Consider the following 19410-nt stretch of genomic DNA (forward strand, 5'->3'; position numbering starts at 1 on the left):
ACATTCAAAGTGCCAAAGAAACTGTCAGCCGATAATATGGTGGCCAGCAAAGCTATCTTTCAAATATGAAGGGAGATATTTTCCCAGATAAACAGAAGCTGAAGAAATTTATTACCACCAGAGGTGTCTTACAAGACATGCTAAAGGGAGTTCTTCAATCTGAAAGAAAAGGATGCTAACATGCAACAAGAAAATCAGCTGAAGGTATAAAACTCATTGGTAAAAGTAAGTACACAGAAAAAAATTCAGAAGACTCAATACTGTAAATGTGGTATGCATGCAGTTCATATCCCTGGTATAAAGACAAAAACATATCAAAAATGATCATAACATTTGTTATGATTATTAATCAATCTCTTTATTAAGAGATAGGCATAAGAAAGTAAACAGACATCAAAAAGTCAAAATGTGGGGGTGATGGAGCTAAAGTGTAGAGGTTTTTTAAGCTTTTTTATAGTAACAAAATGGCAGTAGTAGTTCCTTACCTATCAGTAGCATTGAAAGTAAATTGACAAAATTATTAAAAGATATAGAGTAGCTAAATGGATCAAAAAAACAAGACCCAACTATTATTATATGCTACCTACAGGAAGCTCACTGCACCTGTAAATACAACACACATAGACCAAAAGTACAGAGATGGAAGAAAGATACTCCATTCAAATGGAAACCAAAGAAGAACAGGTATTTCTATACAGTTACCCTTGAACAACACAGATTTGAATATACCAATATTCTATAGAATTCAGCAAAAGAAATATTAAGAGCAAAGTATATAACACCTACATCAAGAAAAGTAGAAAAACTTGAGATAAACGACCTAATAGTATACCTCCAGGAATTAGAAAAGCAAAACCCAAGTGCAGGTCCACTTATATGCAGTATTTTTTTAATAAGTATATTGGAAAATATATTTGAGACTTGTGACAATTGAATAAACTTGCACACAAACCAAGTAGCCTAAAAATATCAAAAAATAAAGAAAATGAGGTCTATCTTGAATGAATAAAATATATGCATATTGTTTATCATTTACTACCATACAATATATACAAATCTATTATAAAAGTCAGAATGCATATAAAAACTTATGCACACAAACACAGACCATATGTGGCACTATTCACAGTCAAGAGAAATGTAAACTAATGTAAATATGAAATATTAAATCATAACCACATTAAATTAGCTATAGTATATAGTGTAATAATTTTATAGCCACCTCTTATTGACATTGTAGTGAGCTCAAGTGTTGCGAATATTCGTTTAAAACACTGTGTGTTGCAAATCTCTGTGTGATCAGTTTGTTTCTCCAATGGATTGTGTATCACAGTAAAAAGTGACCTCTCACAGTTCTTGTCTATTTTTCATTGTCTTAAGGGCAGTATCATAAACCTTGAATAACACTACCATGATATCCATATTAAGTGCCACTAGTGATCCTGGAAGTGCTCCCAATATGCAGAGAAAAGTCAGGACATTACAAGAAAAAGTTGAATTGCTTGATATGTACCATAGATTGAGGTCTGCAGCTGTGGTTGCCCACTATTTCAAGATAAATGAATCCAGCATAAGGACTACTGTAAAAAGAGAAAAAGAAATTCCTGACACCTTTGCTGCAGCTGTAACAGCTTGTGCAAAAAACTTGTACTTTCTGTAAAATACAAATATGTTTTAATTGACTATGATATCGGTAAAGCTTCCCGTCAAAAGTAGGCTAGTAGTAGTTAAGCTTTGGAGTAGTCAACAGTTACATGCAAATTTTTTACTGCGCAGGGTGTTGGCTCCCATGATCCCTGTGTTGTTTAAGGGTCAACTGTACTTGCATCACATAAAATAGACTTCAAGCCAAAAGAAACAAAGAGGGTCATTATATAATGATAATCAGATAAGTTCAGCAGGATATAACAATTGTAAATATATATGCACTCAGCACCAGAGCATGAAAGTATATAAAGCAAATATTAATAGATCTAAAGGGAGAGATAGATTGCAATACAGTAATAATGGGGGACTTGAACACCCCAATTTTAGTAATGTACCAATTAACCAGACAGAAATATAACAAAGAAACTTTGTGTTAAACTACACTGTAGAACTGGACCTAATTGACATTTACAGGTCATTTCATCCAATTGCTGCAGCATATGTATTCTTTTCATCAGCACATGGATCATTACCCAGGATCATATGTTAGCCACAAAACAAGTCTCAACCAGTTCAAAAAAGTAGAAATCATATGAAGTATCATTTCTGACTGCAGTAGAATAAACCTACAAATCAATAATGAGAACCTTTGGAAACTGTACGAATACATGGAAATTAAACAACATGACCCTGAATGACCAGTGGGTCAATTAAGAAATTAAAAAGGAAATTTTAATTTTTTTTTTTTTTTTTTTTTGAGACAGAGTCTGCCTCCATCGCCCAGGCTGGAGTGCAGTGGCACAGTCTTAACTCACTGCAACCTCCACTTCCCAGGTTCAAGCTATTCTCCTGCCTCAGCCTCCCCGGTAACTGGGATTACAGGTGTACGCCACCACGCCCAGCTAATGTTTGTATTTTTAGTAGAGATACAGTTTCACTATGTTGGCCAGGCTGGTCTCGAACTCCTGACCTCAAGTGATCTGCCTGCCTTGGCCTCCCAAAGTGCTGGGATTACAGGCATGAGCCACCATGCCTGGCCTTAAAATTTCTTGAAACAAATGAAAATGAAGACAACATACCAGACTGTTTAGGATTCAGCAAAAGAAATATTAAGAGCAGAGTTTATAGCAATAAACACCTACATCAAAAAAGTAGAAAAACTTGAAATAAATGACCTAATAGTATACCTCAAGGAACTAGAAAAGCAAAAACCAAATCCAAAATTCTAAAGAAAGAAATAATAAAGATCAGAGCATAAATAAATAAAATCAAGACTGAAAAAAACCCATGGAAGATCAATGAAATGAAAACAAGTTAGCATTATCTAATAAAATGGAAAATATATATACCTGTCTCAGCAGTTTTACACCTAAGTATATATATTAGACAAAATCTTATATGTATGCTTCTGGAAACTTTTATAAGAATGATCAATAGCAGCAATATTTATAAGAGCAAGAATCCAGAAAGAAAAAGCTCATTAATAGAAGAATGGATAAATTGTTTTATATTCATGTATATAGAAGTATTTTATATATCACAATGAAAATGTATGAATTACAACTAGATGCATCAATATGATTGAATCTTGTGAATGTAATTTTAACTGAAATCTCAGAAAAACTCCTGTAAAATGGTTCCACTTACATAATTCATAAAAGAGCAAAACTGAATAATTTAGGAGTATAAATATGTGGTAAACAAGCAAAAACAACGTAAGTATGGTAAACACAAGATTCATTATCATAGTTTCCTGTGGGAGTTGGGGGGAACAGTGGATTATTAGGCAGAGTGATAAGGTAGGGAAGAGGAGAAGTACATATAGAAATCAAGGTATTTAATTCTAGTAATGTATTTCTCAAGTTTGGTGTTGGGTGCAAGAGTTTGTTTTATTTACATTCTTTATGCCTTACAGATATTTTGTAAATACTTATTGCTTTTGTTTAGTATCACTAAAATATTAATCTTTTATCAGACTATACCCCACAGTTGAGCCACATATTATACTCCCAGTATCTAGTATAGGTACCTCATTATAATAAGAAAAATTAAAATAAGTGGTTAAAAGCTTGTCTAAAGTCATATAGCCTGAAAGAACCAGGATCAGGACCAAATTCATAGTCCAGAAAGGTTTTCACCATCCCATTCTTACTTTTAGTGGTAAATTCTCTTTGAGATATTTTTAATATGAGTTGATTTGCAAGGCTCTTTGTATTAGCATTGTAAGTCAAGGTTAACTTAATTGGAATTACTGGTCAGCAATAGTAATAAAGACAGAAAATAAGGTCACTTAATTACTTCTTTTGCATTTTGTTTATTTTTCTTGCTAGCTAAAATAAATCATCTTCCAGTAATAATACTGTTTTAGAGTAATTGAAACATTATCCTGAAAGTTCTTTAAGTATAATTGTTTATATAGCCTAAGGTTAGAAGTAAATATTTTTCAGGGATTTAAAGATAACATTTTAACTTTATTATTTATAATTGTGATTTAGCCCATTTATGTTAAAACTCAGTAATTTATAGAAATTTATTTATAATTAGTTCTTATCTATAATAGAAACTTTCTAAGGGTAATAAAATGCCAAGGAAGGAACTTCAGGGATTAAAAATCTCTTTTAAAACACTTGGAAAGAAAACAGGGAAAATACAATTTTTACACTTTTTTCACTTTATTATTCTCTTGCATAATAAGAAATGTATACAGCTATACAAAAAATGTATGGTATTTTGCTACCTATAATTATATTACTTAATTTAATTTTAATTGTGATTTTACTATAATCAAATAGGAAAGTGAAAACTCAGATCTTAAAAACTATCTCACAAAATTAAAGATAGTAATTTAATCTATAATGTGTGGTTCCGTTGAAATTAGAAGGTGTCTTTTAAACTGAAAAATAACTTGAAGATTTTTTGGAGCTCCCTTAAATGATAGCTATTTACAGCAAAATTTTATGTTGTTGATCTTTTAAGTCTTTCAATATGTATTAGCATACAAAAGGCAGAAAATAATAATGTTACAATAATTTCTTAAATATTTTGTGATTACGGAGAAACTGAATTTTGGTACAATCTGTCCTGCATGTGTTTGTTTTCATTTATTTAGTATACCTCTGCTTCACCTTTCTCTAAACTCTCCCACAAAAATGTTGCTTCCTTGGAAAGTGTTACAAGTAAACCATGTTCTTACAATTGCATTTTTGGAGAAGCATGTGGGTGTTGTTGGATTCACTTGAGTAGAATTTTAATTAGATCCAGTGCATTCACTTTTATTAAAAGAAAGTATACTGATTCCTTTTTAGCATGCTGACCATGCTTTATTCTGACAGAGGGGCCCTTTTTAATCTGTTCTTAACTTCTCATCATTTATCTTTCCCAAATAGTCATGCCACTTTTCTAACTTTCAAATCTTTGCTAATAATTCTTTATGCCCAAACCTAAACTATTATTGTGGCATTCAAGGCCATTTCAAATCTGTTATTAATTTTCATTCCAGCCTAATCCATCATCACATTCTTCCTGTGCACCATGAGCAGTTGTCCATGCACACTGTCCTGGCACGCCAGATTATTCATCATTTTCCATGCCATTATTTTTACATTTTGTAGGTTTTCTTGGAGTTGTTCTCTCTACCTGGAATATTCTCCCCGCTATTTCTGCCATCCTTTCATCCCAGGACTTCTGGAAGGTGAAATCCTGTTTTTGTTTTTTTTTTTTTTAAATCCAGTTCAGAAGACATCTCTGTGATAGCTTTCTTTTCTCCTTTTCTTCTTTTTCTGTTCTCCTATAATACTTAAGCTGTGATTCGCTGTTCTTACTGAACCTGAATAATACAATTAATTGTATTTCTACTCCTCTACTACCTTCTGAGCTCTTTGATGACCAGTTATCAGTTTTAGTAAATGAAACAGTGTATCATAGTGGTTAAGAGCACAAATGCTAAAAATCCTCTTTGTACCCAATTTCCCCCTCTAACCACACTGTCCTATGTTGGTTCTTTCCTTTACAGCAAAATTCCATGAAAGTGCTGACAATTTCTCTCCCATTTCCCTTAAACATATTTCAGTAAGATTTTATTTCCATCACTCCAGCAAATCACCCTTTTCTAGAACATGAATGACCCTATGTTGTTAAATTGCATGATCCATTCTCAGTCTTCTTCTTACTTTGCCTGCCGTTAGTATTGCACCCAATTTTCCACTCTTTATTGAAACACTTCTTTCTCTCATATGCTAGGGAAAGACTCACAATGTACTCACGTTTTTCTCTCGTTCTGTTTTTAGTTTTCTTGCTGATTTCTCATTTTCAAACCTCTAACTGTTGAAGTGGCTTTTTTTGTGTGTGTGTGTATACCTACTACATACATGATTTCATCCCATCTGGTGGCTTTAAGTATCATCTATACTGATGAATCCCAAATTCACCTGTTAATGACAATCGTATTCTTCCAGGTACTCAGACCAGAAATCGTTAAGGCATCCTTGACTCTTCTCTCTCACTGCCTAGGTTCAATCCTTCAGCAGCTTTATAACCTCTACTTTCAGAATATATCTAATTTTTTTATCACTTTTCACCATCCTCAGGACCATCACTCTGGTCCAAGCCACCATCATCTTTCACCCAGATTGTTGTAATAACTTCCTAGTTGGTCTCCCTCTTCTACTTTTGCTCACTATAGCCTATTCTCTACACAATAACTAGAGTGATCCCATTGATATTTTTAAGTGGACTCCTGCTCACAATCTTCCAGTGGCTTCTGTTTACCTCAAAAGTAAAGCTAATGTTTTTCCTGTGACCTGCAAAGCCTTATGTCGTCTGGGTCCTCATTTTTTCTCTGACCTCATTTCTACTCTTCCCTTTGTTCATGTCTGTGCCAGATACACTAATTTCTTTAACGTTCCTTGAAAATAACAGAAACACTTCTGTACTCAGGGCCTTTGATTATGCCGCATTCTCTGCCTGAAACTTTTCATCAGCTCTTCCTACTATCTAATATATTAATAGTACATGTTTTATTTATTTGTGTTGTTGATCATCTCCCATCTCAAATGATTTTTTGTTTCCTTTTGTTCACTTCAAGTAATAGAACCAAAGAACCCGACTCCAGAGTATTTTAGAAAAACTTTTGAAAGAGGATAAATCAGATTTTGATTATTCTGTAACTGTTCTCCAGATTGTTGTCCTAAAGTGCAATGATTCTGTGAAAATATGTAGGAAGAAAAGAATTTCTTAAAAGCGAATGCTTCATGCAGTATCCTCCTCTTAAAGACTTAAGTGCATATTTATATTTTAAAGACTCCTAACAGTTTGGTGAGAGACAGCAGCGTGTCACCATTAAGAACCTAAGCACAGGACCTCTACTGCCTGGTTTCTAATCCCAGCATCCCCACTGCATCATAGCAGTATGGTCTTTGGCATATTATTTTATATCTTTTTTGCCTAAGTTTTCCCATCTGTAAATTGGGGTTAATAACAGTACCTACCTCAAAAGGGTGTTTTGAAAATGAAGTTAAAATCTATAAAGTACTTATAACAATGCCTGGAACATACTGAGTGATATTTTATTATTATTAAAAGAAATCTCTTTAACTCTGTTGAAACCTATGCTTACTTGTTCATACAATCTTTCTTCTCCCAATTATATACAGACACTTAATTAAACACTGTTTTGTGGAGCCCACTCTGAAAAACACAAGAAAATAATGAAAATAATTTTTCTGATTTCTAGGGTCTCATTTGGGATTTAAGTGTTTTTTGCCTATCAACTCCAAAGGAAATGACAATAACAAAATAAATATTTTGTCATAATTTTCTTTAATATCACAAATATTGATATGGAACTATAAAATATTTTGGAGAATTCCTCTGAAATATTAGTATGTTTAAATGTTAATATTTTCTTTTAACTACAGTAAACAGTTTATCTTAGGAACACAGCGTGACATCTTTTCTCTTTGGTGAATGATTTTTGCTCTCCTTTTATTCTTTTCTATCATGTCCGTTTAATGACAGAAGTTTCTGTGCCCATAAGGCTCTATGTGTTACAAAAAAAATTTCTTCTAGTCTGAGCTATTGTTACATTAATACTTCTACATGGAGGCAACATAAAGAAATTATAAGTTTTTATTTTAAATTATTAAATATGAAGAGTAAAACTTTATTGGACCATAATGCCATAAATGATACTCTCAAGAAACTGTAAAGATTTTTGTGAATTTTCTTTTGTAGCATGCTGTCTTATAAATAAGACTGCCACTACTGAAAAATATAACACACCCCATATTCCTTTTGTGAATAACCCTATTCTGCCCTTTTATTTTCCATTTAAAGAGTCTTTGGCCTACATGTTTTTCTTCTGTTGCTTAACTAATAAAATTGCAGTATTTAGCCAGGTGCAGTGGCTCACACCTATAGTCTCAGCTGCTCAGAAAGCTGCAGCAGGAGAATTGCTTGAGCCAAGGAGTTCATGGCTACAGTGACCTATGATCATTCCACTGCACGCCTGCCTAGCCAACAGAGCAAGACCCTGTTTCTAAATTAAATGAATGAATAAATAATTTTTAATCACAATATTTATCCTTGAAACTATAGATCCTTCTAAACACTAATGAATGAAATACTTCCCTTTCCTTGTACCTACAAAAGAGCAGATTGCATTCCATATCATAAACTCACTTTGCAGATATTATTTTTAAGATCACTTTATGAAACACCAAGACTTCTAGAAATTGGTCTCATATCATGCAAAAGTAACCTTTAACTTCCAAAAGTTCCAAAGTCTGATTCATTATACTTAATAGAGGTAATAATGCTATACCTGACATTTCTGTTTTCTGAAAAATACCCTTTTTTTCTTGAGCCATGCACTGTATATTGAATATTTTATTTTATCCTCAGTCTTATAAGACAGATTTAACAACACCATTCTACTGATGATCAAGAAGAGGCAAAGAGGTTGTTTAATAAGTGGTAGAATGAGGATTCAAGCTTGTTTCAGTCTTTAGTTCAAAACCTGTACCAACCACTACACTATCATGCATATACATTTAAATAAATGTTTTTAGAATGAATGAATAAGCAACCTAATTAACATGTATAACATTTGGAAATCATAAACATACTTCTGACTGGTCCTAACGGCTGATGAGTTTGGGCAATAAGTCTAACAATAAATGACTTGGGAAGAACAAATCTCTTCCTATGAAGTCTGTTCCCTCATATAATTTTTTAATTGTTAGAATTATTTAGTATCCCATAGTTGCACTAAAACACTAAAATTCTGTTTCCTTGATTATAGCAGGAGGGTCTGCGTAGATTTTCTGTAAGAATATATACACACACTTTGGTTGGGGTGGGATGGAATCTGTTTTGCTGTTTACCTGTAACACAGATGTGGCCATTCCTCATCTGCGGTTTAACAGTATTGAGTATGAATCCAATTCAAGTAGTATGCTGGAGATAATATAGACTAATAGTTAATATCCCAGATTATGAAGTCAGATGTTGGAAAGTTTAACCTCTGTCTACTTTAAAATCTTTAAAATGTGGATAATAATGGGACCTACCACATGGGGTGGTTGTACTGATTGAGTAAATGCAGCAAAGGCCATAAGAATTACTGGTACATAATAAACAAAATGAATACTGTTATTTGTATTGTTTACTCTGCACTTTTTCTTACATCTTTCTTCAGTAGCTCTCTATTTTAAGTTACACTTATTTGTATAACTAAGCCTACCTATATGCTTATCTATTATACTTGAATATAATAGATAGACCTATTTATTATATTAATGAATTTTTCTCTTATTGTGTAACTAGATGTATTTGTTTCCACTAACTGAGAGATTATTTAATTCATTTATGGAGATCCTGCTGTGTGAGATATTATGCTAGGTTCTGGGGATATTGTCATGAGCAAGACAGCTGTGTTCCAGCTGATTAGAGTAGTAGTCTCAGACATACTTTTACGCTTCACACCTCTGTCAAGAAACATTTCTAAGCATGCATGCAAAAATGAATATTTATTTATAAGTGGTATACATGTCTCTCCACTAGCATATTGTATAGATTTTACAGTAAACTCAGAAATTGAAATTTAAAAGAGACAACATAGAAATAAAAAATCTAACATTCTCTTTCCCTTTGGATGTGTTCACCCCCTTTGGAGAATTCACTGGCTTAAAATATCAAGGGGGAGACGATCAGAGAAACAAGAGAGAGTATGTGAAGGAAAAGTTCTCTGTGTTAGGAGCCCAACTTCTGGAGAGCCAGAAAAGGCTTAACTAAGGCAGCAATATCTGAGATAGGATCTGAAAGAAGGAGTTTGGTGTTTCCAAAGCAAAGGGATTGAGAGTATAGCGTTCCAGAAATAGTGTTTGTAGCTAAAAGCATTGTGTGTTCAAGAAACTAAGAGAATGCCAGTGTTGTTGAGGAGGCAATGTCATAAAGAGATGAAGTAACATGATCACATCATCAACTTTCTAGTTCTGGTTGAGTGATTTTTTTCCTGTTATTGCTAAAAACAGGTCTGAAATAATACAGATTAACAAAGGACTTAAGGAAAAGTCTTATATAGCAAATTACTGCTTAACACACTAAAAGCAATTTTATAATAAACATACTGTGATATTTTGCAACAGTAAAAAGTAGTGTATTTTGAAAAGGAAAACTAAAACAAGGCCAAATTAAAATTGAAAATGTTTCTCTTATTTTCAAGTAGTCTGAAGGACAACACCCAGGAAACAAATCAATACCACCTACACTTACACTGTATTCTCTCTTACACTTATAATGTTTAATACTTATTTGGAAACATTTTACTCAGGGTCTTTTAACTGTATAATAAAAGGAAAATCTCTCCAGTAATTATGAAAGCAATATTAATGAAAGTAACAACAACAGCGTACATCATGGCTCAGTTCTGAGCACCTTATATGTGTTATGAAATTTAATCCTCATAGTGACTCTGTGAAGTAAATGCTATTGACATCCCATTTTAATTAACAAGAAACTCATAGATGATAGAGCCAGTCTGACTGGAAGCCACCCTCATATGTACTATTCTATGCTTTTTCTCAAGAGCTACTCCATAAGACAGTGAAAAATGGTATAAAATTGGAGCCAGAATAACTGGCTTATGGGAAAGACTTAAGTGCTTGTCCTTTTGGATTTAAAAAAAAAAAAAATCAAAGCTTAACAACTTTTTAAAGCTGAGCAGCAGGGAGTTAATATTAAATGGCGTATTTTCCTGGCTACACAGTGAAATCAATTATTTTATGATACATAAGATATATATCTATTACATGGTATCTGTTACACCTAAGATGTATAGGATCTGAGAATGATGTGTATGTGTAGGATTCTGTATGTGTAGGATCTGAGAATGATACAGAAACCTACAAAAATATATTTTCTGCCTTCTGGAACCTATACCTATTCAAGTGAATATTAAATCAAGGCAGTGATAAATAACAAATGAATGGAAGAATCATAGGGGCTATAGAAATTCAAAATTAGAAAAGATTATTAGTCATGTTACCAAAAAGAACATGTACATTTACACTTTATCATAAAGGAATACTTCAGTTCAACCAAGCTGTAGAAGAGTGTGGGGAACTGTGTAATCCATTAAGAGGTAACTGCATGAGCAAATGTACCAAGGCAGAAATGTGGAAGACAGTCTGAAACAATTAGTAGACTGATATAAGGAGAAAAAACTAAATACTGGAATGTAATGGGATATGCATTTGAGAAATGTGATTATAGTGGGCCCTGATTGTTTAAGGAGTTTTAAATTTATCCCAATAAATGGGAGAGGTATTGAAAGCTTTTGGAGCAGAAAAGTGACAAAATAAAAAGGCTCTTAGAAAATAACATGTAGGAAGAAGTGAAGAAGAGAGACTTAGTTTTAGAGGTCCTAATTAGGAAATAGTTCGAATAATCAGGACAAGATGTAATAAAAAGTGGAATTGAGATGTCGTCTTGAAATTGATCTGAAGGAATGTGTTTTAAACATATTTTAAAGGAAGAATTGATAGAACATTATGTCTAATTAATATTAGAGGTGTTAATATTTATATTGCCAAGAGTAAATGAGGCTTTATTCCTTGTTTTTGATAATTCGTAATTTTTTTATCCTCTTGATTTTTACATTACACCTAAATTGTAACCAAATTACAATGTGAGATGTGGTACTCTAACATTGTATTGTTTAAATTCAAAACCATCCCATGATACTTTGTTTAAATTATTAATAAGAATTTGCACAGCTTAAATGAGATCAAGTCAGATTCATCTCATAATATGGAGCTTACTCAATGGCTGGTATTGAAGAAGTTCTCTTTGCATAGCTGTTGAATTATTGCCTCTACTAACAGGTGTTGTCATGAGATGTGCATTGTAATATTGAGCCAGTAAATCTCAAATGTGTTTCATAGCACAATGGAAACTTTTGAAAGACCAATAGTTCCTGTTAAAAATGAGACTTTTTAATACTGTGTTTAAAACTTCTTTCTCACAGCCTTCACTGCTATATGTTATAAGAATTATCAGAAGCAGATCCTGAATACTTTATAACATGTAACTTTAAAATATCCTCAAAAGTATTACTATGTTTTGATCACATTTGGATCTTGTGCTATATCCACAGAAAATATTTTAAAATATTTCATGATTGAATTTAAAATCATCTAAAATTTACATCGGAAAAACTAAAAATTTATTCAATTTTGTTTTACAGTGATCGGCATGTTGGTAAAATTTATTCCAAATGTTCTTCATTTCTGGATTATGTCAGACGGTCTCTAAAGAAGCTTGGATTAGATGAGTCCAAGGTCAGTATATGATGACTCATTATTTTCAGAAAAGACAGAAGGACTTCTATTTTGTAATGAATTGAGAGAATACAAAATAGTTTCCCTTCTACTTTTCTCTCATTTGTGAAGAGGCCCAAATTATATTGAAACCAGACCTCCATTGTCTTTTTTCCAGTTTATCCTACTTGTCATTGTAGAAAGTTTACTGTCATGTATCTCTGAGAGTTTCCCTCTTTTAGTTTGAGTTAAACATGTGCCAATTTGCAAATCAAAATAAAGTTAAAAAGCAGGACAACAGTACAAGTGAGAACTAGAAGTAAAGCAAGAGAGAATGGTTTTAATTTTGAAATGCATCTATTTACAGCTTATATAACTAATTAAAATTAAAAATCTTAAATTCAAAAGCCTTCAAATAGGAGAATCTTGAAAAGTTGTAATATCATAGGAGGCCCAAGTTAATAATTGATAACATATTATTGAAAGCAGAAAGATAAACTTGTTGACTGATAGTAATAAATATTCTATCACTGAGAAAAAAAATAGCTTTCAACATTATTCAGACAAGCTATTAACTAAAATATTATGAACTTGGATTACTCCGGTATTTTGAATTGACTATAAATTGAAACAAACAATAGAGTAGGTGATCAAAGGAATGAAATAGTTTTCTTGAAAATGTTACAAGGACATAACAATGTTATATCAAAGCTAAAAGGTATTATTATTTATTAAATCAATTATTCATTTAGTCCCCAGTTGCTTTATTACTTAAAGCAGTTGAAGTGGGACTAGTCAGTTTCCTCCCCTTTAAAATAGCTATAAGAAAGTCATAGGATTTAGGAAGGATTAAATTAGGTAATATATATGTAAAGTTCTTAACACAATATATATAGTAAATGCTAACTATATAATACTTTTAATTATTGTAATCCTTTTATATGTACTACGAGTAATAACACAATCAACATGATGCTTAAAAATATTTTAATTTAGTCACTAAAATGAAGACTCTCCTAGTTTTTGCATAAATGAAGGAGAATAGACAAGGTTACACTAATTAATTTATTAGGTTATTTAAAAAAAATGTTTTTCATTCATCTGACTGATCATCCTTCCAATTAGTCTTACCTAGTGCAAACCTTTAGTGCATATCTCATTTCATGTCTTATATTTAATATCAAGAACACAAACCTGAGCATTATTGTCACAAATTAAGAGCTATAGTTTTACTTAATACATTTAAAAATTTATTATCATTCTTTTTGCTTTGTTTTCCCAGTTTGTCTTTAATAATAACCACAGCAAATGTTTCTTAATATATTTATTAGTATATAAGTAATAAGAAATTAATAATAGTTAATATTTACTAAACACTTACTCTGTGATAGATATTATGCTATGGACACCACAAACATTACCTTATTTACTTTTCACAAAAACATTTACAGTGGATAGCTTCCAGTCCAGCATATAAAAGCTTGGAAACTGCCGCTCAGTCTTAGCAAGTAAAAGCTAAAAAAAAAACCCAGAAAAGTCCACAAATCTTAAGAGAAGTGAGGTCACAGGGCAAACTGCTACTTCTCAAACTGGAAAGACAGGCAAATACAGAGATTTACAACTTATAGGAACAGAAACCTCCACAGAAACCGGTGCCAGGGTAGGAAAACCTGAACTGTAATTGACAAATTGTTGGAGGCTCAGTGTGGACAACTTTAGGAATTAAAAACTACAGAGGGAACCACTCGTAAGGGACCACCCACACCTTTGTGAGTTTTACCTTAATGAGCTCAACCAGGTTTTAGAGAATAATAGAGAAAAATGTTACCTCTTGCTTCCATCAAGGGGAGGAGAAAAATATTTTTGAAATACGCCAGAGCATTCTACTCTTCTGAATACTTTCTTATGAATAGTTTCTCAGAAGAAACTATATAATCAGAACTTAACCTGCTTGTGTTTTATCAGGGCCTAACTCACCTGAGGGAAGGAAAATACCTAGCTTCAGCCAACTCTAACATTCCATGGGGGAGAAAGAAAATATCCAACTCCAGCCTACTCTAGCCATCCTGCGCCACCCAAGAAAGGGTAAAAATACTGAGAAGCACTGATAAAGTGTGTAGTGCAGAGACACAGGCTCACTAAAAGACTGAGACATAATTATAGGACTACAAACCATTGAAAATCATTTCCCCTCCCCTCACACATTGCTATCATGTCACTACGGGCTTATTTACAGCAGCTGCTTTTACCCAGTACTTTATATCTGGCTATCTAGAAAATTACAAAGCATACTAGAAGACAACACAGATTGAAGAGACAGAGCAAACATCAGAACCAAATTCAGATATGGCAAAGATGTTAGAATTGTCAGACTAGGAATTTAAAACAATAATGAGTTCTAATGGACAAAGTAGATAGCCTGCAAGAACAAACTGAAAATGTAAGGAAATAGATTGAAATTTTTAGAAAGAACTAAAAGGAAATGCTAAAGATCAAAAATACTGTCACAGTAGCCAGCCATGGTGCTCACACCTGTAATCCCAACACTTTTTATGGCCAAGACAGGAGGATTATTTGAACCCAGGAGTTTGAGACTAGCCTGAGCAACATAGTAAGATTCCATCTCAGCAAAAAATTCAGACATTAGCTAGTGTGGTGGCATGCACCTCTAGTTCCAGCTACTTGGGCAGCTGAGGCAGGTGGATTGCTTGAGCCCAGGAGTTGGAGGCTGCAGTGAGCTATGCTTGTGCTGCTACACTTCAGCCTGGATGACAGAGCAAGACTCTGTCTCCAAGAAAAGAAAAACAACAACAAAAAATTACTGGTATAGAAATGAAGAATGTTTTTGATGGGCTTATTATTAGGCTGAACACACCTGAGGAAAGAATCTCTGAACTTGAGGATCTATCAATAGAAAACTTGAAAACTAAAAAGCAAAAAGCCCATATGTTTCAAGCTTAGGAAGATCAGTTATGTGCAAAATGAAATCATACCTAAAAGTAATAAACATACTGAGTCACCTTTGCTCTATTTATTCCAGAAGATCACAGTGATACTAATCTTTGGATAACTTCCTCTATCAACCTGAGACTATCAGGATCACTTCAGCCTCCTTGCCACTGGCTTTGTCTTCCTTGACTTTTTTGACAGGATCTGCTGATGGCTTCACCTTCACATCCACTTACTTTAGTTCTTAAGTAAATTATGTCCTAACCAAGAACCTTCAGTCCCACCATCAGGTGGTGAGAACTACCTCAGTTGCTAACCCATCTTCTCATCATATATGATGTGGGGAGGGTCTCTGAACAACTGTGTCTGTAATCCACTCATCCAACCCACACTCTAAAAGTTACAGTATATGGTCCTCCTTTGCTTATCTAGACCCCCTTTATATAGATTTACTTTAAAAAACAAATTGAATAAATAAATACATGGAGGAGAAGAGACAAATGTCCTATGGAAAAGAGTTCCAAATAATTTATATAGATATTTCCTCCTCAAGGAGATAGAGCAAAACTCCCCATTCTTTAAGTGTGGCCTGTGCATAGTGACTTTTTTCCAAAGAGCATAGTATGTGAAGGGGGAAAAAAGAGGAACTTTCCAGTAAAGAACCTGACAAACAGAATCTCAGCCAAGTAATCAAGGTCAACATGAACAGTGATAATTCATGTTGATAGTATGTACTCTTGTTATAAGGTGAAGAATATGGTACTTTATTCCTATGATGGTTCTTTCAAAAGCCTATCCCCACTCTATTTATGAGAAAAGTATCTGACAAATCCTGGTGGAGAAACATTCTACAAAATACCTGACCAGTACTTCTCAAAACTGTCAAGGTCTACAAATCAAGACAAGTTTGAGAAACTGTCAAAGCCAAGAGGACTAATTGCAGTGTGGGTTCCCTGGATGGGATTCTAGACCTGGAAAAGGACATTAAATAACAACTCAGGAAATTTGAATATTATGTGGACTTTAGTTAATAATAATGTATCAATACTGGTTCACTAATTATAACAAATATACCATATTGTAAAATGTTAACAATAGGAGAAAAGAGTATATAGTATATGGAAATTCTCTGTCCTATTTTCAAAATTTCTATAATACAAAACTGTTATAAAATATATTTATTTTTTAGAAACAACATGAGAATTAATGTTTACCAAACCTTTGCTTTGTGCCAGGCACTGTGCTAAAAGCTTTGTTTATATTATCTCATTGAATACTAAGGATGGCCATATGAAATAAGTGATATTATTATTGTTTTGTAGATGAGGAAATTGAGACACAGGTTAAGTGGATTTCTTTAGCCCAAAATCTAGGAAACTGGGGAGTAAGGATTCTAATCCAGGCTGTTTAACTCTAGAACTCATGCTTCTGTTTGTCATACTTATATAACTTATTAACAGCCATTGAGCACAAGAATGCTTGTTTGGCATTTTTCCAAAACTAGCAATCATCAGGTAAAGAAAATTCATGCTTGTCAACAGACAAAATAAATTTACTTCTAAAACAGATTAAGGAATTAAAGTTTGAAATAAAAGCAGAAGAAAATCAAGAAATGATGAATTGTACTAAAGAGTTAAAGAAGATTTGCTTGTATCCAGGACTTCAATTCGTGAAAGTCTGTCTGATAGGATGAAATTGGTCAAATGTATGAAACATTTTGGGTACTAAGACATATACTGTCTAACGCATAGAATATATTAGAGTTAAAATCACTGTCAACAAACTACAAGGAAAGTGGGAAGAAAAAAGAAAAAATACACTAAAGCACATGAGCATGATTTCTTATATATTGTCTCCCACTCCAGTTTCTCTTTAGGACTGGATATCTTCCTCTAGGTGATTCAGAGCCCACTAAGTAGCCCTACTAGGGCCCTACTGCACAACTTAACTCATGCTAGTTCCTTCTTCTAGAGACTAAGAGTTGAGCAGTAGGGAGCAATGGCATTCATGACCAGTACTTTCAGCTGCCATTCAGTGTGCACTCTCAGTTTATAAGTTTGCATGTCTATTCTTGCCTAAGGATAATCGATACCAGGCAGTGCTTCCATTCCAATGCCTTCCTTTTATCTTCAGGAAGTTGAAGAGGCTCTCACTGGCTTTAACACTTACTAATGATGTCTATGGTACGAGACCATGAATATACATTCATGAGACCATGAATATACAGTGCTATAGACTGCTAGAACTTAATTCTCTTTATCTAGCTATAATTTCGTATTCTTTAACAAATCTTTCCCTATACCCCACTTCACCTTACCCTTCCAAGCCTCTGGAATCCTCTGTACTATATTTTATTTCTATGAGATTAATGTTTTTTCCAGCTTCTGCATATTGAATGAGAACATACCATGTTTAACGTTCTGATCCTGGCTTATTTCATTTAACATAATGTATATACATAAATATACATGTCTATAACATGAGACCATGAATATACTTCTGACATCTATCTTTAAGGTGTATATGTACAGCTTAAATGAAATACTCTCTTCATTTTAAAATTTTCATGTAATATCTGTAATCTAATGAGCCTAATTTTTAAGCATTTAATTTAAAAAGTTGATTAAAGCCTGAAATCACTCTTTAAGCACTGAATTTTTCACTTAAAAACACATGAATACAGTCATTCCTTGCTGTCCTCAAGAGATTGGTTCCAGGACTCCCATAGATATCCAAATCCGTGGATGCTCCAGTTTCTAGTGTCACAGTATTTGTATAGAACCTATGCATATCCTCCTGTATACTTCAGATAATCTCTAGACTACATATAATACCTAATACAGTGTAAATGCTATGTAAGTAGTTATACTGTATTGTTTTCTTTTTTATTTTTTAAATGGACAAATAATAATTGTACATATTTATGATATACATAGTGATGTTGCAATATATATTGTGTATAGTGATTAGACCAGGGTGATTAGCATATCCATCATCTCAAACATTTAAAAACATTTTGTTTTGGGGACATTCAGGATCCTCCTTCTAGCCATTTGAAGCTACATAGTATATTGTTGTTAACTATAGTCATCCTACAATGCTATAGACCACTAGAACTTAATCCTCTTATCTAGCCATAATTTTATATTCTTTAACAAATCACTCTCTATAATGTACTTCCCCCTACCCTTCCAAGCCTCTGGAATCCTCTGTATTACATTTTACTTCTACAAGAGTAGCTTTTTTTCCCCCAGCTTCTGCATCTGAGTGAGAAGATACTATGTTTTTAACGTTCTGATCCTGAGTTATTTCACTTAACCTAATGTTCTACAGTTCCACACATGTTGCCAGAAATGAAGGATTTCAACATTATTTATGGCCAAATCATATTTCATTGTTTACACATACCACATTTTCTTTGTCCCTATTAATCTGTTGATGGACACTTAGGTTGATTCTATATCTTGTCTATTATAGATAGTGCTAAAGTAAACATAGGGATGCAGATGTCTCTTTGATATATTGATTTCTTTTCCTTTGGGCAAATGTCAAGTAGTGGGATTGCTGGATCACATGATAGTTCCATTTATAGTTCTTTCAGGAACCTCTATCCTCCTCTCCATAGTGGCTATACTAGTTTACATTCTCACCAACAGAGTATAGCAGTTTCTTTTTCTCTGCATCTTTGCCAGCATTTGTCATTTTTTATCTTTTTCATAATAGCCATCCTAACTGGGTGAGATGATACCTCATTGCAGTTCTGATTTGCATTTCCCCGATGATTAGTGATGTTGAGCATTTTTTTTTCTATTTGTTTTTTTTTTTGGCCATTTGTATGTTTTCTTTTGAGAAATGTCAGCTCAGATTATTTGCCCATTTTTTCATTGTATGTTTGGGTTTGTTGTTGTTTTGCTGTTGAGATATTTGAGTTTCTTGTATATTCTGGATATTAATTCCAGGTTGGATGAAGAGTTTACAGATATTTTCTCCTAGTCTG

At 33.2% G+C, this 19410-nt stretch overlaps 1 protein-coding gene across 4 annotated transcripts in view; it reads left to right on the plus strand.

Moving 5' to 3' along the window:
• The window catches only part of METTL25 (methyltransferase like 25), a 123602-nt gene that overhangs the window by 89150 nt on the left and 15042 nt on the right, over nt 1-19410 (plus strand). For 2 of the 4 annotated variants that reach the window (XM_073020978.1, XM_073020980.1), the window contains exon 9: nt 12392-12485. The exons of 1 other annotated variant lie outside the window; for it this stretch is intronic. In XM_073020978.1, coding sequence (XP_072877079.1) covers nt 12392-12485 — 94 coding nt within the window. Of the gene's footprint in view, nt 1-12391; nt 12486-14429; nt 16525-19410 lie in introns of those variants that run through there. One more of the 4 variants, XM_037996765.2, reaches the window with a different exon arrangement.

Source organism: Chlorocebus sabaeus, chromosome 11, assembly GCF_047675955.1.
Source record: "Chlorocebus sabaeus isolate Y175 chromosome 11, mChlSab1.0.hap1, whole genome shotgun sequence".
Classification (NCBI taxonomy): domain Eukaryota; kingdom Metazoa; phylum Chordata; class Mammalia; order Primates; family Cercopithecidae; genus Chlorocebus; species Chlorocebus sabaeus.